The sequence below is a fragment of the Gallus gallus genome, chromosome 1 (assembly GCF_016699485.2).
Source record: "Gallus gallus isolate bGalGal1 chromosome 1, bGalGal1.mat.broiler.GRCg7b, whole genome shotgun sequence".
Taxonomy (NCBI): Eukaryota; Metazoa; Chordata; class Aves; order Galliformes; family Phasianidae; genus Gallus; species Gallus gallus.
The window spans coordinates 136,997,731-137,020,663 of record NC_052532.1 but is presented as its reverse complement, the minus strand read 5'-3'; the positions used below and the strand labels follow the sequence as shown (position 1 = coordinate 137,020,663).

At 44.4% G+C, this 22,933-nt stretch overlaps 2 protein-coding genes across 12 annotated transcripts in view; one reads left to right on the top strand and one right to left on the bottom strand.

The window, feature by feature from the left end:
* RASA3 (RAS p21 protein activator 3) overlaps window positions 1-22,933 on the bottom strand; it is a 174,804-nt gene that overhangs the window by 127,038 nt on the left and 24,833 nt on the right. For 5 of the 7 annotated variants that reach the window (XM_046941096.1, XM_046941101.1, XM_046941106.1 and 2 more), the window contains exon 3: window positions 17,546-17,651. In XM_046941096.1, coding sequence (XP_046797052.1) covers window positions 17,546-17,651 — 106 coding nt within the window. Of the gene's footprint in view, window positions 1-3,965; window positions 4,177-17,545; window positions 17,652-22,933 lie in introns of those variants that run through there. The other 2 variants (XM_046941111.1, NM_001012825.2) reach the window with 1 other exon arrangement.
* On the top strand, window positions 16,398-21,772 carry LOC121109032 (uncharacterized protein CFAP97D2). 5 transcript variants are annotated; one of them, XR_005845978.2, is made up of 4 exons: window positions 16,398-16,607; window positions 18,204-18,346; window positions 19,374-20,537; window positions 21,427-21,772. XR_005845978.2 is itself a non-coding variant. In XM_046906549.1 (3 exons), exons 1-3 carry the CDS (start codon window positions 16,449-16,451, stop codon window positions 21,545-21,547), a joined length of 363 nt encoding a protein of 120 aa, XP_046762505.1. In that variant the 5' UTR covers window positions 16,398-16,448; the 3' UTR covers window positions 21,548-21,772. The 5 variants fall into 5 exon arrangements, 2 of the variants coding, with proteins under 2 accessions (XP_046762505.1, XP_046762495.1); XR_005845977.2 differs by having other exon boundaries at window positions 19,374-21,772; XM_046906549.1 differs by lacking the exon at window positions 18,204-18,346 and having other exon boundaries at window positions 19,374-19,456.

The following is a 22,933-nucleotide window of genomic DNA, read 5'->3' as shown; positions in this document are numbered from 1 at the left end:
CCACAGGCAGCCCCAGCATCCCCTTCTCTACAAACAGCACCCCTCCCAGCTCCACTCCATTCAGCACACCCAGCACAACAGCTACCAAACTCCGCTCAGTTTGAAGTATTAAACCAGCGGTGAAAAATCTGCATAATGTATTCTGCACCCTCCACAGCCCGTCAGACTCGAGCCTTAAATAGCTTTCAGCGTGACAATTAATAATAGCATAAGTTACCACTTCATTTCAACGCAGCGTGAGTTTGAATTGCACTCGATAACCTTTCAACGTGCAGAAACGATCCTGAGAAGTCTTGAATATTTTCAGGGTGAGATGCAAATAACTCTTCTTCCTTTCTTAACTTCTTGGTCCACTAACTTTGAAACATTATAAAGATGTCGGCGATTTTCTAAAAGAGATTTTATGTTTCCTAAATAATCATCTCCTATGAGATAAATCTATATATAAAAGGACATGTGTGCAAAAATTCTCTTTTTCTAAAAATACCTACTGAACAACCTCATCCCCCACTTAAAATGGGAATAAATCCTTTTATAGTATTATGCGGTGAGCATATTTAGTCACACTTACTTGCTTCCGTGAGTAACCACTTAAGACAAGGCAGTAAATCCCAACAGACAACATTAAGAGGGACATCTTCTCAAGGCAAAGTGGATTTCCCTGATCAATCTTAAGATTATTTGACTGACGGGGACCTCAAGTTTGTCAGAGTCAAGACAGGTTTTCCATACCCTCACAGAAATGCAGGGGGATGTTCCTCTCATTGATTTATTCCATATCAAGTTTCGTGATCGAAGGGCAACAAATACCTTCTCTTGGCAACCAACCCGCTTAAACAGTAGGATAGCAGCGCTTCAGCAAATACTCGTTCCCTGATTTCACCTAAGAGTCTCAGCTTCCAAAGAAAAGTTCAATTCCTTTCACAATATCTGAAACTACATAGCTCTCTTTGAGTTAGCAAAGAAGGCACAGCAAAGTTAGGGGTCAAGTAGACAGCACAGTCTAGAGATCAACAGCCCTCAACTAGCCAACTGGATCGGCACAACGTAAATGGGATTTTGGAGCCCTCAAAAGCAGTGGTTTTGTCCTTAGGATGGGGTAAGCTGTGAATGCAGTACCAACCCACATGAGGTAGTAGCCAACTTCTATCAGGAAAATTACACAGCTTCAAATCCCTGATCTCACATTGGACTATGCTGCCTCCCACGTGTTAGGCCATGTCCCTGACAACTGTAACTACACAAGGTCCATTCCTGGCCATTTCAAACGAGCTTCATGAATGCCTTACACTGCTAGCAGCACTCGCACTGTGAGAGTGGCCCACTGTGTTCTCTGAGGTCAAACGGTGAGTAAAGGGGTTCTACTGAGTAAACTGGGGCCCCTGGTACTCCTGTAACATTCAGCACTCCCCTGCCCCAATTACTGTCCCAAAGCCACGGGACGGTTTAACCTATACAACAAGCCTAGCTACAGCTAGAAACACACAATCTTCAAGTGGAGCCCGATACTCTCAGAGACACAAATACTAGATTTTGGGAATCGTGGAACACCTGTTGCTTTACAGGGAGACAAGTGAGTGGTTTTGTTAGATACTCAATAATTTCACAAAGGAAAACTTGCCAGAAAGTTCTCCGCTAACCAGGATGCAGCCTTCCAAAGCAGAAATGATGAATGTGAGCTTTTATTTTTTCAGCTGAACGTTTAATATTTGATGCCATTTAAGGAGAAAAAGGGAGCAATTAGGTACAGTATGTTTACTAAATACTATTAACGGCACAACACAAGTCATGTTGTCGAGCAGAAGCAGGCTCTTTGTAGTTTTTCCAGCCAATCGTCAGCCACACAGTCTTCTGTTGTTTCCTTTCAGGTTTTGAAACACTGACGCATGGAAATATCAGCACTGCACACTTCCTCAAAGTGGCAATCTTATAGGAAGTGTTTGTTTAGTCTTACATGACACATTGTTTTGTTTATGCATAAGGGATTCCGGTAAAAATAATTTTCTATTAAGGAAAAGAAAAAGACAAGAGGACAACAGCTTCAGTTCAGGAAAGCCAAAATAAATCAATTTTGAATAGACATTTGAAGAGTGCAGTCATCAGCACACGCATTTCAATTTTCGTTTCACTGTATGTCACTTGTTTGCAACAGACGTGAGCAGAAGTAGTCGGGCACCGAGTTCTTTGAAACCACAGAATAAATCAGAAATTGGACAAGAGGCAGCACAGTAACAATTCCCCCTACCACTGCTACCCACAGCAACAGATAGCATTCACGGTGCTTGTCCATGGCTTCAGTATCTCAAGGAGAATGTTTTGGGAAATGGCACATTGGTGGTAACGCAACCGAATGAGGGAAACACGGGATCCTAAGCAGCTCAGGGGTTCGCTCTTTCAGTAGATCAAACAGATGAAGACAAATCCAAGCAAGACTAAAAAGAGCACTATTCAGAAAGGGGAAGCATTTAGAAGATCTGGGATGTCATTCCCCATCCAAATCAGTTCCAGAAGAACTGATAACAGCAGCACACACAGAAAACAGCTTCATTTAGCTACAGCTCCTTGGAAACAACACAAAATCCAGCCATAGCATTACGTTACATTTGGACACGTGAACATTTCCAGGCTACCAACCTGTGCACAGCTCAAAGCCTCCACGCTGCACTGGCCTCTCTGTTAAGAAAGGGACGCAGCCATGGGTGCTTCATGCTGACCTAGCAGTGTGTTTTCACTGATTCTTCCAAGCATCAGCCCCGCGTTTCACCAGATTCACACCAAGCACGCTTGTGCAACAGTGCCCCGGTCCTGATTTGTAACAAACAGGCGACAGGCAATGGAGAATCAAGCTGAGGACATCTGGAAGTTGGTCAGATCAGTCAAAACTTGGCCACAAAACAGTCTTCCAAAGAGCAAAATTGACTGTAAGCCTGACCACTCCTAGAGTGTGATAAATCGAAGCAAACCAAGAAGTTATGTATCCTTCACCCCTGGATGCCTTACCCTTTAGCCGTCACAAGACCTACCAAAGCCTCCCGTCACTAAAGAGGAGAGCAACCTGAGGGATACTCGAGAGTGGGAACCGCTAAAAGACAAACGAATTTGCTGTTGGGAACAGCTGGCCAAGGCAGCGTCCCGGGACACGTCCTTCCTGACCCACTCACTGGTGTCCTCTGCAGTGAGCCTACGAGCCTAGAAGGAACCGCAGGTGGAGGCTCCAAGATGACAACGGCTTTACAAGGCTCGCCCGTTACAATTACCCCCTCGACCCACCACAAACCACTCCCGCCGCCTCCGTTCTCCTGACAAACTCCAGCGGAGGCAGCCAGCAACGGAGAAGCGTTGAACTTTCCAACGCCAGCCCCCAGAAGCGCCGCGGCAGCCGATCGCGGCGCCTTCAGCCGCGGTCCCCCGAGCAGAGCGGTCCCCTCCGCGCGGGCTCAGCGCCGCCCCCTGCTGGATGCCAGCACAGCGCCGGCTGCAGCCCTCAGCGCGCCGCGCCGCTTCCGCACCCGGACCTTCAGCCGGCGAGACTAAGCGGGGCAGCGGGCAGGAGCGAAGCCCGCCGCTTCGCTACCCGCCGCCCACGATCCGAGGCAGCGAAAGCCCTCGTTGCCGTTCTGCGAGGGCACCGAGCGCTTCGTTCCGCAGGAACTACGGTAACTGGAGTCAGCAGCGCGACAACTTCGGGCACCGATCGGAGCGCTCCCCGGCCCCTCGCTGCTGCCAGCATCTCCCATCTCCTCTGCTGCCCGAGGAGCTCCCAGCCCCGCACTCGCGCCCGCCGATGCGGGGCGGCACGGCCGCGGGGCTTTCCCTCAGGGGCAGAGCTCTCCCAGAAGCCGCAAGCCGACATCAGCCGCCCGCTCCCCGGCACGGCCGCCGGCTCCGCTCCCCCAGCTGAGCCCCGCCGCCCGCCTTCAAACTTCCGACCGAAGGGAGCGCGCAAGCCGCCCCCCGGCCCTCACCGATTTTAATCCTGACGCTCTGGAAGACCCGCAGCCCCTCTTCCTCCACCGCCATGGTGCCGCCGCTCGGCAGCGCTCGGGCTCCTCCGCCGCGGACGCTGGTTGGGCCGTGCCGGGCCGGGCCGTGCCGTGCCGGGGTAGCGAGCTCCTTGCTGCGGACGAGCAGGCAGCGTGCGGCTCGCAGCGGGGCCACCAGCCAGCACCGAACGGAACAGAGCAGAGCGGAGCGCGGCGCAGCGCCCGCCTCCCGCCCCTAGCGCTGGCAGCGCCCGCCCCGCCGCCGCCCCCTCATTGGTCAGAGGGCACCCGGCGGCAGCCGCTGCCTGCAGGGGGAGGGGGGGGGGGGGAGGAGGAGGAGGAGGAGGGAGAGCAGCGGTGCTTCGCAACAGCTGGAGCGCGGCGCGCGTTGGGCGCTCTGCCGCGGAGCCGCGCCTCAGCCGCCCCCCCTCACTCCTCCCCCCGTCCCGCCGGACTTCAGGGGGGCGAGGGACCGCCCCGCTGCGCCCTGGAGTTGGCAGAGGCTGCGGCGTGGAGCGACCGTTGCGAGCGGCCGCGCCTCAGCGTGAGGGAGAGACGGAGCGGTGTTCAAACCCTTCTCCCCGCAGAGCCGAGGGAAAGGGGCGCTGGGGGCGGCCTCTGTCTGGGAGCCGCTCCTTAACGGGGAAGGCCGTGTTGCGGCCCCGGCGGGACGCAGCCGCGGCACGGCAGCCCACATGTTCGGCAGAACAGCACTGCTAGTCCACGTCCTTACATCTGCACCGCGAAGTCTGCAGGTTGCTGGGGCTGAGGAGCGCACGAACGCGTTGCCAGAGCGTGGCACAAAGTTCTACAGAGGACTGTGCAAGATTCCGAATGGGGTTTTACAAAGCACAGGCTTCCACTTGCCGACATCCCTTCTGTAACTCCCTCCTCCCAGCAATGTGCCCTCCATTACATATCCCACTCCTACCCACCCTGTACATACAGCCTGTTCTCCCTCACGCTTCCAGATCGCTGGAAGCACCAGAGCACCTCTGCCTGCTGGGTCTCTATCCTCTGTGACACCCCTCCTGACAACCTCTGCCATTTTCCCACCACAGCCCCAATTTCACCTCTCACAATCCCCCTATCTCCCCCATTTTTGCCCTGCTTTCCAGCTGGACAAGAACCAGCGCAACCAACAGCCCGAACAGAAGCTGCAAGGATGCCAGTCAGAGCTCCCATTTTAATCACAGAACCACAGAATGGCCTGGGTTGAAAAGGACCACAGTGATCATCGAGTTTCAACCCCCCTGCTATGTGCAGGGTCACCAACCACCAGACCAGGCTGCCCAGAGCCACATCCAGCCTGGCCTTGAATGCCTCCAGGGATGGGGCATCCACAGCCTCCTTGGGCAAGGATGCTTAAGAAGGATGCTGACCCAGACCGGCCAGCCCATTTGGGCTTTTCAGATGCTGAATGTGTTGAACAAGTTTTGAGGATGCACGTTGTATGTGTCTGTATGTGCTCACAGAGGAAAAAGTATACACTGTGCTTGTTGATTTTGCTCCTTCACCACACATGTGCACACCTTGAACATATTTGCACAAAATAAATACAGGCCCACTGAGTCACCTCACTGAAGAAGAACGGCAAACAAGTGTTGTGCACGATGCTGCACACAGGCAGAAATAAGGACTTTCAGCTATAAGCAAGTGGATGCACTCTCTCTCTTATCAGGATCCCTATAAGCTGACCCCACTCAAGCTCACAAATTGAGCTTACATACATACATACATACATACATACATACATAAATAAGAAGGTATCCTTATGGTGATTCAATAATGAAACTTCTACATGCTGTTACTGGGAACTGATAAAGCTTCCCCAACAAGACCAGGGAGAAACCCGTTTCCTTGTTGTAAATACTACAGATATTTCATAATATTTTACTTCCCTTTGATTTCTGTGTTTGCCTTTGGGACATAAAGACTTCAATTGACCTCATTTCCCAGTCAAAGCTTTTCTCATCTGCTGAAAGTTGACCCCAAAATAGTCATTAAAAAAATCAATTCTGTTCCCAGCATTGGCTGCTGTAAGAGTTACTCTCAGCTGACGCTCAACAGACTATCCTTCTTAATTTGCAGCTGTGCTCTTCTCAGACAGCCATGGCACTCCTATCTATGCACCCCAATTTTCAGTCAGAACCTACCTCTCCAAATTTGGACCCAGCTGCAAATTAGGAAGGAAATTAGGTTCACCCTGCTGCTGTGACAGTTGCCCCCTCATGTTCCAACCTTATGTGTTGCCTGCAACTCTCTTACGGGTATTGGTTAAAAAAAGCTGGCATGACTCTCATTTGTTTATTATGAAAAACAAAAGGTCCTTCAGACACTTTGAAATGCTTTGCTCATAAATATAACTATATGCAACCTGGAAAGAAAGCATCCCACTCCAAATGTGCGTCTGGGTCACAGCGGCAGTCTGGGGAGCTTTAGCGCTTACCTGAGGCTACACCTCCAGGCTCACCGCCGGGACAGCACAAAGGCTGCTTTTCAGAATGGCCTGGCTTTAGCATGGATATGTCTGGGGAGGCTATGGCAAAATTAAATACAGTAAAGACAGCCTTTGCTTTAAAACAGTCCAGCACCACCGACTTCGGTGCCTCGCTGTAGAAGAAACAATCAAGGTGCCTACAAAATCAATTACCAGCAGTCAGACTAGATCAACACTGGAAACAAAACACTGCTCAGAAAGTACAGACAGTTAAACAAAACAAAAACAGACAAACAAAAAAGGCTGGTGCCTTCTTAACCTCTTCACCGTGGAATAATCTAGCTTCCTCACATAAGAATCCACATATTGTTACTTCTGGTCTATTGTGCTGCCCAGCTACTCTTCAGGTTTCCTACCAGCCCTTTTCTGCTGAAGCTCTCTGAGAGTGCTTCTGTGTATCAGCGTGTTAGTTTGTTTTGTGTTGTCTCTATTTTCTTGACATGAAGCTAAAAGCTCTTTGCTTCCTCGGTAACAAACATCTGTCTCCAAATCTACATGCTGCGTAGTCCAACAGTGTAAATGAAATCAGTGCTTAAAAACTGCATGAATATGTATTTTTAAAGATGTTAAATGCATTATAAGACGCAGCCGAGGAATGTGCATTGCTTTCTCAATATCTCCATTGTTGAAACGAAACCTCAACACCAACATATCACATATATCTGTGTATTACAGATAACATGTGCATGCAACATGAGGTTTGCAGCTGCTGGCATTCTGATCAAAAAAAAATCCAGGCAAAGTGAAATGCTGCTTTTTAAGACACGAACGAGTCTGTTAATGACAACATCTCTTCCAACTTCTGTTCATCCAGGCCATATGGGTTTATATTACCAGCTCTTCAGAGGATTCTTGGGTCTAAATTAGACTACAAAGAAGGTCATTTTCTGTGACTCATTTGTGCCAGGCAAGAAAATCATTTCCTCTCTTGATATCCATGATAGCTTTCTCTGGGGAGGAAAGAGAATATAAGAAGCTTTCTAATCTCCTTTTGCATTATGCAAGAAACTAACAAAATGTGAGCCCGCTGCCCTCTGGGTACCACAGAGTTGCTACCTATATCTATGTGGTATTACTGCTTCTTAACATTTGCGTAGGTTCTTCTTATCGTGAGCCCCAGAAAGAAAAAGGCTTATAGCAGATCTGCCTGTAATGTGCATGAGCAAATGTAATTCAAAACAAGATGAAATGGGGAAAAAAAAAAGAAAGGGGGGGGGGGAGGGAAGAACGGAAGATTAAAACAAACAAACAAGTAAACCTCACCAGGGACATTGTCCTTTAAGGGAAAAGATAAAGTGCTCAGGAAATAGAGAGAAAATAAAGTGCATAATTAATAGAGAGGCTAATGGAGATATCATGAATCTACTCTCAATTATGCCCCCGAGTTGCTAAACAATCTGAGGGAAATGTATGTGCAATTCATTTGCCCGTAAATGATTTCCCATAACTGAGGTGGCAACTCCCTTGCTTTTGTGAATGTTTTATGCCGTACATCTGTGTTATGCTATAGAAATCATTTTAATCTGAAAGATCACTACAGATTATTTTAATCAGGAAAAAAAAAAAAAAAAAAAACAACCACCAAAACATCTCAAAGACTAAAGAGCTGCCAGCATGGCAAGCATACTGCAAGCATACTTCACAGTGAGGGAGCACTGCAGCAGGCTGCCCAGGGGGCTGTGGGTTCTCCATCTCTGGAGATACTCGAGACCCACCTGGATGCCTACCTACCTGTGCAGCCTGCCGTAGGGAGCCTGCTTTGCAGGGGGGCTGGACTCAATGATCTCTAGAGGTCCCTTCCAACCTCTACAATTCTGTGATTCTGTGATACTGGAGAAAGCTGGAGAAACCATTGCAATTCTGTGCAGCACAGACCAAGGTGCTCCATGCTGTCGGACACCTAACTATAGACAGCCAGGCTGCTTTGCAAGGACCACGTCACATAAGGAGCTGCATCAGAAGACTTTTGCCTAGCTCAGTGTCCTCAGACTTCAGGTGTGCATTAGCAGACGCTTCACAATGTGGTGTAGGAACTGGACAAGTAATGTCTTTCAGCATAATTACCTAGCTTGCAGTAACCTACAGATAAGCCATTTCTTCATCTAAAGCTTGTTGCTGTGTATTTATGTTAGTGGCTCTTGAGAGAGCTTTTCTAGTGAGTGGATAGGATCACTTTTTTAACCCTTTCATAGTTTTTCCCTTCCCAATACAAGCTTTAGCTATGAATTGCATGAAAAGATTCTTCTCTGTGTGTTTAAGTGTTGGCCAATAACCAAGTCATTTATAATTGCCTGCGGCTGTCACGAGCTTGTAGGCCATTTTATACTTCCTTTCCATCCCCAACACTTCTTCCCTGACCTGAAAGCCTAGTTATTTTTCTTGTACAGAAGCCTCTGATCATCTTCTGTTTCTTTCACTATAGTTCTCAATCCTGAAGGTGCAGAGAGCAAGAAGGAAACAAGTATTCAAATAGGAGGACACCACCAATGGATGTAATGACACGATGACTTTTCTTTTCTTTGGTCTGTTTTCCTTTTCTGGCAATTCCTAACATTCTACTGAGCGTGTTAATGACACTGAACATCCTGCTGATTTGGGGGGGATTAAGTTAAAAAATAAAATAAAATGTGCTCCAGAAGTCTTAGAATCAACTGGTCAGGAAAGTGCTTCAGTCCTCCCCCCAGGCCTCATACATACTGAAGTATGGCAGAAATATAATGAACCTACAGAAGGAGGAAATTAAGAATTAGCCTGGGATTACCTGCATCTCTGCAATTAGGAGTTTGCATCTGACATAACTACAGAGGAATGAAGAGAGGCTAAAGAAACAGCCTGTATGGTCAGTCTGGCAAAGAGAAACACTTTGGCCATTACGCGAAATGAAAGAGGGAAGGGAAGGGAATGATGAGAAGGTTTTGTCAGCAAAATGTGGCCAAGGGAGCGAGCAAGTGACAACAAGAAATAACAGATTTCACACAAGTACAGAAGGGACAAAGTTTAATTGAAGGGGAAACACGGGAAAGAGCAGGCATTACTGAGATGGCTGTTACTGAGCTCTGTGTGCGCACCATGTATATACACATACGTTGCATACACTCAGGATAGAAGTACAGATAGTAGATCAGTGCATTAGAAGCAGGAAAACTGGGGTTCACGCTGCAGTTACCACACTTAAAGAAAGCAACGATCTCCACTGTGGTTGCTGGGTGCTGGAAGAGAAGCATGTCTACCTATTGTTCCTACCACCTGTCTTTGCAAAAAAAACTCCCATTTTTGCTGGTTGTTGCTGCAACGCTGGGCCAGGAAGAGGCCAGGAGAGGGAAAGAAAATGGCTTTAATTACAGGAAAAAGGGGCCAGTGAGAACTGGTTGTTACAATAGGGGAGCCAGGACAATTCATTTACATGTGGTATGTTTTTAAATTGGTTTTTAAAAGAACAATTTGCTCTTTCACTTCTTGCTCATCACTTCTAAAAATCTGTCAGCCTGATGTCCTTCTAAAAACTGAAACTGTGTTAAAATCCAAGTCACTACAGCCAGCTAGCACAGAACATTCAGTATCCTGATGAAATTTACCAACATGAAATACCTTCAAGTTAAACTTGTAGAAGCACTGTGTCCTGGCTTATATCTGCTTTACTTGAGCCTATACGCTTTTATTTCCTATAAAGGAACAAATCCCTTTATTCTTCTATAAAAGATTATAACGTAATGAAATTGCATTAAAATCTTACAGGGAAAGAAAAAAAGAAAAAAACCCACAGTGGTTTCATACAAGAATGAAATGTGGTGAGTTTTACTACAGTTTAGTAGGTTTGCATCCATTCTCATCTCTCCTACATCAGCTTTTTGTGGACCTGCTGTAAGTAAGTGAAAGCAGCAAATAATCCTGAGAAAGAAAAACTGAGCAGCAGTGGGACTTCCTGCCTTGTCTTAAAATACTGGGTACTGCTGTTTACAATAAATATGTGGTTACGCAAACAAGCATATAAATGTTCCTATTTCACAAGTCATTGCATATGGGTAGCCATAATCATCACTTTCTTTTTTCTTTTTTTTTAATGTCACCTGTTCATTTACAGTCTGTTCTGGATGAGAATTAATTGGACAACACAAGGCTCTATCCTTATTCTCCAACTGTAAGGCAAAGCTTCAAATTCCCTTAATTTAGCAGGGCCAGAAGTATCTCTTCCAAGAGGACCCTTTGGATAGTTCATACTGCAGCTTTTCCCTCCCACCACCATCAGGGAGCAGTACAGTGCCCAGGGGGAAGCCACAGAGATTACACTACCAGCACCTACCTGAAAACACCCATAAAGCAAACACTTCTTCGGCCTCCCAGACATGTCCCAGTTTTGCAGTATAGGAAAGATATATGACAGATGCTATAAAGTTTACATCAATTTGGAGAAGCTCTGCATGACTTATGCGTAACCAGCACCGTGAGTAACACAGCTATCCCACATGAGGCTCTAAGCTTTTAATAGACTTTTCCATGTAGTCACACATTTACTGTGGGTCAGATCCTGTTGTCCTCTATTTGGTCAAAAATCCCATTTCCCATTGAAGTCAACACTGGCGGGTCAGCATGTGAACGCCAGGCTCGCTCTCCTTGGTGAATAGCTTCCATTCAGCTCTCTGGGATTAGTCATGGGCATGAGTAACATCCAACAAGGGCAAAAGGAGCAAAATCCGGTCCTCATTAGGGACTGCTAAATGGAAACATACCTCACTCAGTCAGTAGGACCACTTGCACAAGGAACTCTGTTGGCAAGGTGCTGCCTAAGAAAGACAATGCAGCACAATTTGGCACCATGCTTTAAGACTGATTTTTTCAAGCAGTGGCTAATTATCCAGGCATGACTGCATGGAGGAGCTCTCTCCCATCGCAGTGCGTGAGCAAAGATAATCTTATACCGTGAAACACAATTAGCCAGATGGTTATTTGGAAGTTTTTGGAATAGAAGCAATTTCTCCGATCTGTGAGATAAAAAATAAAATCAAAGCTGAATTAAAAAATAAATAAATCATACCACACTTGATTCCCAAGCATTTAATTACATATTATCATGGGCAACTACTAATCTGCTCCAATTATGCAATCTTATTTTATTGATGTTGGAAACACATTTATAGCTACTATATAATGTGTATATTTAAGTAAATATCTGAGTCAACGGTCTGGAAAACACATCATTTGTACCCAGATTCGGTTACGAGCACGATTATCATCTGCCACCTGCTGGAAATAGCTGTGATATCTCAACTTAGTTCCACAGATGCAAGCTCTGGTCACTCATCACGCAAGCACAGATATCAAAGAGCAAAATATCCTCCTCATAGACGAGAGTGTATCCCTCTTGCACCCAGGGGGAAAGTTTGATTTGCACATGAGGGGCTCTTTGTGCATTCACACAGAAACCATATTGTGACACCATTTAAGCAAATAGGAACTGAATCTGCAGAGAGTAATGTTATTTGCCTGTACTTGACCAGAAAACAGGATATATAAACTGAAATTAAAACATGCAACTACTGCCAAACTGGCATAGCGCTGCCATAGTGGATCACAGGGGATTTATCCTCTTAACCACACTGGCTTTGACCTTCGCTTGAAGAGATGGGCCATTCTGCCATTATGGCTGTCCCTCAAAACCCTTCAGAGGAACAAAACCTGCATGTCCAAGACATCTGCTCTCACTCAAAAACAAAACTAAAAGAGAGAGGTTTGGATGTGGAGGCGGTATTTCTCAGAACTCAGACCCTTGCAACTTGCTGCCTCGGTGCCAGTAAACCAGAGCAAAGAATCCAAGAAAGCCAGAGGGTGAATCTAAAGCAGCACTGCAGGACCTGCTTTCCCCTGGGCCTTGCATGGATGAGGCTGGCAGGACATGCAGGTGAGACCAGCGGTTCTGGTCGTGCAAGTGATTTTTGAAGGTTATCTGGGTCTGTGGGATGGAGTGGAGAATGAAAGACAAGAAAAACACTCTCTCTGATAATACTCACATCCCAGCATCTAACAAAATTATGATTAATTAACTTTCTCCACTAACTAAAGCAGTTAGATGTTTAGAACAGGAAGAAGTAGCGTAAGCCCTGAAAGCACTACCGAGTGATTTACAGCAAAATCTAAAATGCAGCGCAATGCACGTTAGTAAGGATTAATGCTGGCATCTGCTCTCCTGCACACACCACTGGGCAGAGCAACACAAGTCTGAGCAGGCTGCTCCACAGCAGCGATACTCACACAGTGAGCATTAACCACAGCCCATCGCTGCAGCGCATGCATGCCAGCATGCACCCACCCGCACACATACCAAGCGGTGTTTCTGTTGGCATTGGTTTTCAGCCAGAATCATGGAATTATTTGCATTGGAAGGGTTGATAGCCCATCCAATTCCAACCCTCTGCCAAGGGCAGGGCTGCCCCCCACCAGCTCAGGTTGCCCAGGGCCTCATCCAACCTGGCCTTGAGTGCCTCCAGGGATGGGGCACTCACAGCCTCTCTATGCAGTCTGTGCCAGCGCCTCACTGCCCTCTCAAGGAAAAAAAATCTAATCTAAATCTTTCTTCTATTGGCTTAATACTATCTCCCCTTGTCCTATCACTATCAGACTGTGTAAAAATCAGTCTCCAGCTGTAAGCACCACACTATCTGGCATTTTGGATGTAGATGTTGAATATTGTCCAAAGAGTTAAAATCATGTATGTATTCACCAATGTTCTATATATATATATATATGTATATATATAAACCTTATTTTAATTACAGCAGTGTTTTTCCATTCTTCTTCCTCTCTTCCCACCCCCCTTCCCTCCACTCAATTTCTCAGACAATAAGTGGGAAACAATTTTTTTTCTTCCCAACCAAAAATTAATGCCTGCTCAAAGCTTCCATAAAGGGTCAAGCACAAAGGAAGCATCTGGCAAATCTGCTTAGTACAGTAGCAGGTTCCCCGGCCCTCCCAACCCCTCCTTCGGCACGACAGCACTCAGCCCTTAGATAGAAGTGTCCAGGTACACTGCACACAGGGACAGAGCGTGCCCTCTCACCCCAGCAGCTTTTTCCAGTTGCTTTTTTTATCCCCCTGACTGTAGACGGACTCCTCAGCCCCTCGGCCGGGTGCTTTGCTTTTGAGTTACATGATAAGCGTGTGCCTTTGCAGGGTCAAAGTCACAGCTTTGGATCCTATCATGTAACAGACTGAACTGGCAGAAGAACATTTTGGCTCCTCTCAGCATCTCCAAATGCTTATCCAGGGAAAGGCAGTGAATGAAAGGAGACTGGGTATGATCCTCAAGCACACCCACAACTGGCCTCAGTCATGCAGCTCAGTCTGTTCAAGTGCTCAGAGTTGGTCACGTTAAGACGCTTCATAAAGTAAAGGGAGGAATTGTCATGACTGTAGAACAACCAGGAAAGCTACTAACAAAAAATCTTATTGTCCTCTTCAAACATGCAGAAAACATTTAAACTTCAGAAAATGTATATTCAGCTTCTTATCTTTTCCTACTATATATACAAAGTTAAAAGCAAAAGCAAATAGCGTGAAATGGGATTTTGTTCATAGTGAACAACATTACCTCCAAAGACTTTTTCAGTATCTGGCCATAAACATAAGCAGCTGCTGCAACTGGCAGTGCCAGAGCCAGCTCACTTCTTCTGCAAAGATGGTGGAAGAGGAAGGGCCAGCAACTCATTAACCTTGCAGCCGAATCCAAGGGGGAGCTCACTCAAGCTTCCATTTCCTAGCACCAGCACCACCCTGCAGAGCTCACAGCCCTATGTTTTGTATGAACAAAAATCAGATCAATATTTAAAACAAGAGATCAAAAGAGAAACCCAGAAACCTACGAGAGCCTTAGGTGCTGAGGTATCAGGAAGTGAGCACATTCTGAGCTTACTGTATTAAAGAGGCAGCGCTATTGACCACATTTCTTCTATGCTGCAGGATGCACAGTTCTTTCTGCTTTGTGTGAAAGCTGCACATCTACATATCTTTTCTTGTTATATACTCAAAAACTTTTTTTTTTTTGCAAAAATCTCATGTTCAACACCTACTTATTTTTTGTCTGTTCTTTGGAGAAATCATATGCAAGTCTGTCTGCACATAACATAGAAATTGCCATGAATATTACTTAATACAATCGAGTGATCTACAGAACAAATGTTTCATGAATATCTGCTTCACGTTGTAGAGATAGCAGCTCCAGTCCTTTGGTTTGTTCATGATGCCTTCTATCACAAACCATAATTCTGAAGCAGTAGGGAGCTCTTGGCAGGCCATGTTGCCATCAACATTAGGGACGTTTCCTTATTTTTTTAAGGGATTCATCAAAACCAGTTAAGATAATCCTTTGGATTTTTTTGGATTTGGTGTCCTTTGCATCTCTCGATTACACACGAAGCATTTAAAAGACAGAGTCTGAGACCCTGCTAAGCAAATGAGGGTCTAAGCACTTCTACTCATTCAAGAGCAAAATATAGTGTTGTATTATTATGCATTAGATTTCATACACATTTGAAGAAATGTATTTCAGCTTTCTATGCCTTGGTATTTGTATTGATAGTCTCCATATCTTTCTGTTACATAACGTTACATTACAGAAAATAATAAAAGCCCCAGCAGTTGGAAGAAAACACTCTTTAAATCCTCTCATCATTTGTCTGAAAATAATTGTTTTACAGATCAAAATTAGTATGCATCAAAGTTTTAATCTTATGTCTACTCCTGTTGTTTAAGCACCATTTCACACTAGGTTTAAGAAACAAACACAGAAGTTGCCCAGAGAAGCTGTGGTGCCCTATCCCTGAAGGCATTCAAAGGCCACATCGGATGGGGCCCTGAGCAGCCTGAGCTGGTGGGAGGCAGCCCTGCCTATGGCAAGTAGATGATTTTTGAGGCCCCTTCCACCCCAAGCCATTCTGTGATTCTATGATTCTATGATAAGTTAATCAAGATGTAGGTTCAAGAGAGTGCTAGGCCCAGTTCTGCAGTGATAGCTGCCTTGGACAGCAAGATGATGGAGGTGTTGCCATTTCCCTGCACCCACACAAAGCACTTTAAGATGACCAATACAAAGAGCCCTGTGCTCAAGTGGGCCGTTCCTTCTCCATCCTGGCACAGAGCAGCTCTAGCGAGGGAAGTTTGGCGTGCTCAACCAAACCTCTAGCAAACTGTCTGCTGAGGCCCAGCTCTGGGGAGACCAAGCTGAGCTGAAGGAGCAGAAGTAGCTTTTCCATTTTTGTATGGGCCCGAGGAAACATCTTTGCCCTCTTGGCTCCCTGCTGAACATCACCAGTGAAGCCTGAAATTCAAGACAGCCCTGTGTGAGAGCCAATGGTCACGTTTGTAAATAACTGACTTTTGCAGGCCTGTTTGAGCTTTCAGTAACTCAACAGCCATCAGACAGCACATGGACAAAGAAAGTTAAAGAGGCTATTAAAAAACAGAAATGTTTTGCTATAAACACTGTGGATTCTTTTGCTGTGGCTTTTGCAACGTGCATACTTACAGATGAAAAAAATAATGTTTTAAACAAGTTATTGCAGTGCAGAAATGACACCTCACACTGTGGGTTTGCTCATTGCATTAACTGAGGCATACCTTCCAATTAAGAGCTCAGGAAAGATAGCCTACTATACAGTACTCTGCTTATTTACAGAGCTGTATGAAGCATTATTAATATCTTACTCCTTGTTTTTCCTTAACTAGCAGGAGGCAGGTCTGGCTAGTGAAGTATAATTGGTGATCTATTTTATATATAAATAAAATACTCTTTGGAATGCTTTGCTGCAAGGTTCAGTTCTTGTTTGCTAGTCGTTAAATGTATTGTTTGAAATGCTACCACCAGCTATTCATTCTTTTTCTTAGCAGAATACCATGACAACCATCATGTGACTGGCTACAAACATACCACAAGTCTCCAGGGCTTTGCTTTAGGAAGGCTCAGGCTGATATTACTCATGCTTTTCTTTTCTTTTTTTTTTTTCCCCAAAGCCCAGACTCGGAGATGTTTCACTTTGTGTAAGATGCATCAAGCCTACCAGTCCGTTTTACCTTGTAGCAGTAAATATCTTCAGCTAAAATGGGACAAAGCAAAGTACGAAGAGCACAGGAAAAGGGTAGGTACAATTGTCTGATAAAGAACAAAAGCCTTCGTGAAATAATAAGCTTACCTAAAAGCTCCAGCTCATCTCTGCTCATTCTTAGTACTGTTATGGAAGCTAACAGTCAGCACTAAGTTACAAGAGACATGTTTAGAGAGTATCCTACAAATGTAGGTATGCCTTTTGTGTCCATCTAAAATTATCACAATGATGGTCACCAGAAGTGAAAAAGATTGTCAGTCATCTGCTCCATAACACATTACTGCTTCCTTTAGAAAATACATAAGCAGTGAATACAATCAGTGATGATTCAACTGTATTGCTACCTTAGGAAGATTGTATCACAATATAATTAGCTTTAATATGAAGAAGTAGTTCTTCATTATTTCCAAACCAGGTCTGTTTCATTAACTGTACAAAAATATCTTCCTTCCTTCCTTCCTTGCATTGTTCCCATAATTTGACTTGCAGGTGGAAAAAAGTTAAAGATGAGGTAGAGAACTGAATTTGAGATATTTTCCTAATCAAATGAACAATATTGAAATAAATAATTACATTTCCTTCTGTGTGAATTAACCTTGAGAGGCTTGCTAGGACACTGGTATAGCCTCCTGAGCAGCGGCTCTTTTAAACCAGGGCACTGGCTGGAGTGCAGCAGAAATGCTCCCTGCAGCCATCGTGCTTACAGAACTCTCCTTTGTTTGGCATACAGTGCGCTGAGTGCACACACAAGGGCATTCAGAGGCCAAGAATAGAAGTTAGATATCACAATGCTATATAGCAAAGAAATGTATTTATAGAGAACAAAACATTTCCCACAGCTCAGCTGCTCTTGGAGTAAATACAAGTGATCATTTCTGAATTTTTTCTTCAAGAAAAGCAAGTAACTCTAACATCAGGTACAGGGTGGCCTACCAAGTGTAGGGTTGTGTTCTTTGCTGTGGGGCTCTCACCTGGATCAAGCAGTGCCCAGTGGGACTGGCCAAGGAGTAGGCTCTTCAGGTACGCCCTGCCACGCTGGGAACACCTCAGGTCCCATCTGGCTGCCCTGAAGTTCCACTGCACCGATGGATAGAAGAGAAATTAATCATATCACTTTCTCAGAAAATAAAATTATATTGATACGAACTCCAAAGAACTCTTGCTTCTAAAGCCACTTTTTGCTTTCTAAGGCTGAAACAAATTCCATATCTGTACATTAAAATCACATCTTGCATAATTACCCCGTTCTACTCTTCACTGCTGATTTCCATTGATTGTTACAATAACAACCTCCTTTCACAAACTGCAAGTCTTCTTAAAATTACTTCTTTTTTAAGAAATATTTCAATAGACTAAATACTACCTAAAGAAGCAGAGAGGGTAGCAGGGGCAGAAACCAGAACCACCGTAACCCTCAGAGACTTGCCGAGTCCAGTTCCGCCACCCAGCAGAAATGAGTTGCTTGGCCCTTTGCAGATTCACTTTCTTGCAGACAACTGCCCCAGGCAAGCAGCTGAATGTTTTCACAAGAAGTTGTAAAGTTTTTGGACAGAGATGAAAACTGCAGCAGACAGTCCCAATCAATTCTGTAAATTACTCACCTTGTTTATCACATGCATCTCATGACAGAAATCGTGGCATTGCTGCAATCCCTGCAGAAGCCCAGCCAGAGAGCTCTCTCTAAATCCTCCCACTCTACTCCCCATTGCCACCATTTACTCCACATGGTTTCTTCAGCTCAAGACAACTCAAAGCTTATTCCTCCTCCCCAGGTACTGCTATTGTTTCAAATTCATTAAAATAATTAGATCCAGAATTTGTTTTTAATGATCTTTTTAAAATGCTAATAAGAAGAGGCCTGGGAATAATTTCAACACAAGTTGCTTCTAGCGTTGCTTGCTTCTTTCTGGCAGCATCCTGAATTTGCATCCCTCTGGAAAACCTGGCACAGCTCAGGAAACCTGGGGCTTTCTTACACTAGTTATATATAGTATCATAGAATCATAGGATTGCTCAGTTGGAAAAGACCTTAAAGATCATGAAGTCCAACCGCAACCTAACCATACTACCCTATCTATCTACTTATCTATATATATGTATATATGTATTTTTCTTTCTGCTGGATGCCTCCGTGGTGAGGCCACACCTGGAGTAGCGTATCCAGTTCAGGGCTCCTCAGTTCAGGGAAATGCTGAATTTGGCAGTGGAGGGCCACAGAGATGGTGAGGGGCCTGGAGCACCTCCTTTATGAGGAAAGGCTGAGAGACCTGGGGCTGTTCACCCTGGGGAAGAGAAAGCTAAGAGGGGATCTTATCAATGCATATAAATATCTAAAGGGCAGGAGTCAAATAGATGGGGCCAGGCTCTTTTCAGCAGTGCCCAGCAACAGGACAGGGGGCAACAGGAGATACTCAAGACCCACCTGGACTCTTTCCTGTGTAACCTACCGTAGACAACCTGCTTTAGCAGGGGGTTGGACTGAGTGATCTCCAGAGGTCCCTTCCAACTGCTACAATTTTGTGATTCTGTAATGAAAACTGCCTGCTTTCTCTTAGAGCCTCCTTTATCACCACCGCTGTAACCTGATTGCACCAGCAGACTTGGAACAGCTGCCTTTAACATTTTAATTTCCCACTACTCTTCTTCTGAGCAAGTCTGGCTTTGCTGATATAATGAATCATACGTTTAGTAGGGTTACTGCTGGCTAGCAAAACAGAACATGACAATTAAAAGATTTCCTGTAATGATATTCAAGGGTATTTCCAACAAAAATGGATAAACATTCCTTTTCTGTTGCAGATCCAGGCAGCAAAACCCTCAGTGGACACAAGTGCCCATGCAGCATACAGCCACCCTCATCTGAAGTTGGGGAAGTTGAAAGTGTTGTATCGGGTGTTTCACTTCGCACTATCAGGCTTACCTTCATTATCTCCTCTCAAGGAAAACAAAGAGACTACCAGATGGCCAAAAATTTCATTATTTTCTCCCTACCAGGGACTGCTGTGACAGGGCTATCAGGAACCGTGGGTAGCATCCTCCCAGCTATACATTATTTTACTTTTTTTTACTACCAATTGAATCAAACTGCTTCAGATTGACAAGCAATAAAGCATTCGAGTATCCTTTTAAAAGGTACTTCTGCACAAGCATGGGAAAAAATGACAAGTTTTTTTTTTCGTGTGACAGGAATAACACAATCACCAAGATGCACATGGAGCAATGAGCTGAATAATAGGATGTTAACAGATTCAAGGCGCAAGTAACAACAATGGGTAGCCTTGACTGGCAGTTATCCTTCAAAATCTTACCGCTCCCAAGAGGTAAATTCTTATTAAAGGATGAGAGTGGAAAATCAGTTGTTACCTAATTAACTGCTCGTGAGAAGGAAACAACCACAATTTAAACAAATAGTTTAAGGAAAAGGAAAAAAAGCACAGTGAAAAATATGAGCAGCTAAACCCTCTTAAAGACTCGATTTATAACACGGTGCCCCTCGGGCAGTGGGAGCATTGCCCATATAAGGACTTCAGCATTAATTTCCTTAAGATTGTTTATCATCACACCACGTGACACAGTAATCCCCAGGCGCTCTAAAATCATTTCACTATCAAAACAATCCGTTTCTTCCCCGTGCATAAAATCATGCGCTATATTAGGATGCGGATTCAATTGCTGTTGTTATGTTTTTCTATCACTGTAAAAATAGCACTGATAAAATTCCTCTGAAAATGGAAAACTGCTACATGTTAACATGGAAATGGAAAGCCCCCTACATGTTAACAAAAGTAAACCAAACCAAACAGGAATCTGCTAACTCTTCAACTAGTTCCTTTGAACTACAGGTCCCATCACCTGGAAGTGAGACTATGGTCCTAATCTCTTCCTCATCCTACTTCTTATCAGTGTGCTCCAGAAAGAAAGAAATCACCTCCAAAGGCTCTTCTTTACAGTCATTCTCCGCAGGTTAGTTCAGAGTCTGAAGGTATTACTCAGTGCACCAGTATTTCGGTACACTTATACTACAGCGTGGCCAGTATCTCACCTGCTTTGGTTACAAACCCTCACAAACAAGGCAGGTGCAGTAGATGCCCTGCAGTAACCTCCAGCTCCCACTTCTGACACTGTTTTACCCGTTATAGTTAATTACAAGAATATTTGAGATTATTAACAGTGTCCATTTTAAAACTAAAGTGAAAAAGCCTAATCAAGGAAATCCTTCTAATGATGAACAGAACTAGCTTGTACTGCCTCATACATCTCTTTACAGTTGTTCCTAACACCCAATGGTTGCTTCTCTTCCTATGTTAACCTGCAGCCCCTCCAGGACAAAAATGGGCTGCAACTGGGCTGAATCCAGGCCTCACTTAAGTCAATGGAAAAATTACAATTTGATCCAAAGCCCACCAAAGACAACAGAAGAACTCTCACTGACTTCAGGGGAGCCTGGATAAGTCCCATCACTTGTCTGTACAGCGATCATCACAATCCCACATTCTGATGAGTCTGTGAACGCTGCTATAGGCACAAAGAATAATGATGAACTTAGAATATACGTTGACAAATATTTACAGAAATTCTGCTTATACTTATGAAATGCATTGGCTGTGACTACAGGGAGGCAGTTTAGGGTCAAATTCACTGCACTGCAAAGTGTTTGCTCTCAGTGAGTCACCAGTATAATGGTGAAAGAAAGGCTCTCTCACCAGTAGCACAGAGTTTGATCTAACCACTGTCTGTCACGCTCTGTGTAAAGGTGATGGGGTGAACACCGTTAGGTACACACAATACATCACTGCTGTTCATTGTGGTCTTGTAAAAACAGAAGTATTTCTGTATTCCTTCTGTACACAAGGTTGAAGGAAGATCGACTTTCAGTCATCAGAAGAGACAACCGCTCACTGCTGGAGGTGTCCTGCATCATGAGGACAAAAGGACAAATGGACAACAGAAATGACTATGAGGCAAAACAGTAACATCAGCAGCACTATTTCTATCTAATGATCAAGTTACCTTCCCAGTGACAAGTGTAGATAAGACAACCTGCCTTGTGAGGACACATATTTTTAAAAGGCAGCCTTAGGTATAATCAGCAATTCAACAAGCCATTTGCTTGCCCTGTCACACAAAATCCAATGCCTTTAAATTAGTTTCTCAATTTAACAAGTAAGGGAGAGGAAAGGAAGGGAAAGGAAAGGAAAGGAAAGGGAAGGGAAGGGAACGGAAGGGAAGGGAAGGGAAGGGAAGGGAAGGGAAGGGAAGGGAAGGGAAGGGAAGGGAAGGGAAGGGAAGGAAACGGAGGAAAAAGAGGAAACGGAGGAAAAAGAGGAGAAGAGAAGAGAAGAGAAGAGAAGAGAAGAGAAGAGAAGAGAAGAGAAGAGAAGAGAAGAGAAGAGAAGAGAAGAGAAGAGAAGAGAAGAGAAGAGAAGAGAAGAGAAAAAGAAAAAAAGAAAAGGAAAAAATAAAAAGAAAAAAGAAAAAGAAAAAGAAAAAGAAAAAGAGAAAGAAAAAGAAAAAGAAAAAGAAGAAAAAGAAAAAAAAGAAAAGGAAAAAGAAAAGGAAAAAGAAAAAGAAAAAGAAAAAGAAAAAGAAAAAGAAAAAGAAAAAGGAAAAGAGAAAGAAAAAGAAGAAGAAAAAGAAATAAAAAGAAAGAGGACATTGCCCTACTTTCAGAGAAATAAATGAAGCAAACCTATTATTTCTCAGCAAAGCTGTTGTTACTGCTAAGTGAGTCATTGCTGCAGACTTTGCCAGTTGTTCCTACAGACACCACTGGAAAGAGGCAGATCCAAGGCTTACAGATGAGATGAAATAAAAACAGAGAAAAAAATAATTACAATTAAAAATAATTTAAAAACAGGAGTGGCGAGCTTGAAGAACTCAGGGTATAATTTACTCCTCAAAGGAGACCAAGCAAAGTATCCCTTGAAGATTTATCACTAGAGAGAACCACCTCACAGACTTCTGATTCATGAGGAAATTCACAGCACTGAAAGTGTGCAGTATGGGGACAGGCTTCTGAAGTGAAGGTAAAACCCAGGTTGTACAACAGAGTATATAGCTTAGGTTGTAGTTGTTATCTCTGGTGATTCGTTTACAGACTACTTCATCACAGACTGACTGCTCATCAGGCCCTAAAGTGTTTCCAGACAGCAAAATGCTGCTCAGGTGCCATTGACTCAGGTACAACTCACTGCACTACGTGCTCAGGAATATCCTGACATTTGAACAGCTCCTTGGGAAGACAGGAATGATCCGAAATAGAGTTTGTCATGTCCATATCATGTAAATCCACATAATGTCTTGGACATTACAAACTTGTCAGTAGTGACTAATGCTCAGATCAGCATAGGCATCAACAA

Coding starts and splice junctions, on each gene's coding strand:
- LOC121109032 (XM_046906539.1), top strand. CDS start 16,449: ATGCTTTTCTTTTCTTTTTTTTTTTTCCCCAAAGCCCAGACTCGGAGA. Junction 16,608..19,373: donor ACGAAGAGCACAGGAAAAGG/GTAGGTACAATT, acceptor TTTCTGTTGCAG/ATCCAGGCAGCAAAACCCTC.